This window comes from Branchiostoma belcheri, unplaced genomic scaffold (assembly GCF_001625305.1).
Source record: "Branchiostoma belcheri isolate BF01 breed outbred unplaced genomic scaffold, Haploidv18h27 scaffold69, whole genome shotgun sequence".
NCBI lineage: Eukaryota > Metazoa > Chordata > Leptocardii > Amphioxiformes > Branchiostomatidae > Branchiostoma > Branchiostoma belcheri.
In genome coordinates, this window is record NW_017804342.1 from 823,641 (window position 1) to 826,150 (window position 2,510).

The following is a 2,510-nucleotide window of genomic DNA, read 5'->3' on the forward strand; positions in this document are numbered from 1 at the left end:
TGTATCGCCACCTCGTTCGGCGTGTAGAAGCTTGGCCGCCCCAATTTCCCCATTTCGGCCGACAAAACTCGCGAAAAGACGACGAAATACACGGACCGAGGATCGCGAAGCTTCCTGGTTGCCAAGAGAGACCAGGACCACAATGCCTTGCGATCTTACTGAACTCACGCCGATTCTCGGAGGTTCTCGTGAGAACTGTCATGGCGGAGGGGAAACCGGAAGAAATGAGGGTAAGGGGAAAATATTCAATTTTTACGAAATTCCTTAGATCTAGCGGCGATTCAGCACATGCTAGGTGTTAAGTATTGTATCAGGAGATATACGTGGTAGTTTCAGTGCCTGTGGTGGAATATTTTTTCCGAAAACTGGAGATAATGTCACGGTGGGGAGGGGGTGCGTGTCAGAAAAATTTTCGACCAATTTGCGAGAAGCACATATTTTTGCATAGGGCACATCCGTAGAAATTATTCAATGAATAGAATATAGGGCCATTGCACTATAGCAAGCATGATTACATGTCGTTTTTTGGCAGTTTTGGCAAGAAAATACTGATGCAATGTTGGTGTTTATTTTTCTTTTATAATCAAAACAAATATTTTGCACAGTTTGATGCAGATACACAAGAAAGCGAGGGCCGGCGGAAACTCCGTAGCTGGCTGAACAAGAGTCTGCGTGTGAGCATGACAGATGGGAGGACTCTGATCGGGGTCTTCCTCTGTACAGACAGGGACAAAAACGTTATTCTGGGGTCATGTCAGGAGTACATACAAGATCCAGGTAGTTATGTTTACCTTCGTAGACAAAAACATGTTGTTTTTGCTCTTTTTCTTCTTGTTCTTTAAACACGTAAGGTCAACCAGATGTCTGTTACCATGGTAACTAGTGCTGTAGCAGACACTAGCCTGTTGTGTTGCATTACAATTGCTAGTACATGTATGTAGCATACAAGTTGCAGGGCAGAGTTGGAGGGACTGAACAATGGTTACCATATTGTCAATGTGTCTTTTATTGCCTCTTCTTACAGATAGCACATCAGGTGATGATCCCCGGGTGCTGGGACTGGCCATGGTTCCTGGACATCATATCCTAAAAATAGAATATGATGACATCACAGCCAACCAGATCATGTGATCCATCTTCCCAACATTCCATCGCCAGGCCTGTGTGTGTGTTTTGAAGCACACAAGAAGGGCAAAACAATTGGTGACACTACATGCAATGCATCAGCTAGCTTGTCCTGAACATCATGGGCAAGAAGACTTGAAGAATGAGAAGAGCTGACATACAGGATGTATTTTTGTACCAGGACTGCTAAAAGCGTACAAGATCTCCAGTTGCTGAAAACCAGTACTTTGGCTTGTACACTTGAAGGCGACATGATACAAGCCCTTCTTGTCTGAGTCCAATTATGCCTAGAAATTGTGTCAATAAAATGTTTTGTATATAGTTTGTCATTTGTACCTTACTGTCTCATTGTCTCAAAATCATATTTAGCTATAGAAAAATGCCATATGTTAAAAGAAACGGGTAAGTAAAGACTTTCAAGTACAAAGTGAAGTTCAGTTCAAGTGAATCAAAAGTTTGAATGTTCGTGTGCTAGACTACCTGCTGTTCACAAAGTTTCCGCTAGGTGCGCTGTTGCGCGGTGCATGACTTGCAGGCTGCTCAGAACAGCTGCGCACTGGTCATCCTTCTGCCCAGCTTAGGAGAGCACACGGACACACACCCCTCTTCTTTACTCCGGACATTTCTGGACATTCTCGTCGAGATTTCGCCATGGCACCCGAACCACAGTAAGTCGACACGTTTAGCAACATATCTGGTAACAAATAGATACTTGCTGCCTTCGCTGAAGGTGTAGAATTCTGTGAAACGGAGGGTATTAGGGTTACTTCCGTGTTGAAGTCATGCCGGGGTACCCGGGTATTACTAGTAATCGACTGAAGGAAATTCGAAAAAGACAAGAATTCAAGTTAGCAAGTTTGTGGGTAGATATGTGGGGAATGTTTTATTGTAATCTTTGGACAATAGATCACACGGAAATTATTCTGCTGTTGTGAAATGTACGATTTTTTACGTGTAATTTTCTTCCTGTTATATGATGGGGTTACTTGAGTTCAACCTCTGATGTGTGGTGTCCTTTAGAAAAGTTTTCCCTCAGTACACGATCGTTTAACCTGTAAGTTTTGTGCCCTGGCCTGACATTTGTCCCATTCTAGGTTAATTACTTTATTAATAGATAAAGCAGAGTTTTATGGTTCTTTCATTATTAAGGGTGGGGCTATAGGGTCAAACAGGTGCCCTCGAATTAAAGAAACAGTGGCCTCTAAACAAATGGAGTGAAAACTGGTCCGACCACTCCAGCTACACTCAGCATTCTTCACTTTGTGATAAAAGGACCCTGAAGGCTAAAGTGAGATTCTAAAGCTCACAGTAAACATGTACACGTTTCTTGGTATTGAGGAAGTTGGTACAGGAAGTCGTGTTTCCCAGAAGCTATCAGGTTACAG

The 2,510-nt window shown here is 43.0% G+C and overlaps 1 protein-coding gene across 1 annotated transcript; it reads left to right on the forward strand.

Moving 5' to 3' along the window:
- The first annotated feature begins 6 nt into the window (after positions 1–6).
- On the forward strand, positions 7–1,403 carry LOC109484127 (N-alpha-acetyltransferase 38, NatC auxiliary subunit-like). The gene is made up of 3 exons (XM_019787345.1): positions 7–230; positions 606–777; positions 1,025–1,403. The coding sequence occupies exons 1-3, from the start codon at positions 201–203 to the stop codon at positions 1,129–1,131; spliced, it is 309 nt and encodes a 102-aa protein (XP_019642904.1). The 5' UTR covers positions 7–200; the 3' UTR covers positions 1,132–1,403.
- Positions 1,404–2,510: the final 1,107 nt, after the last annotated feature.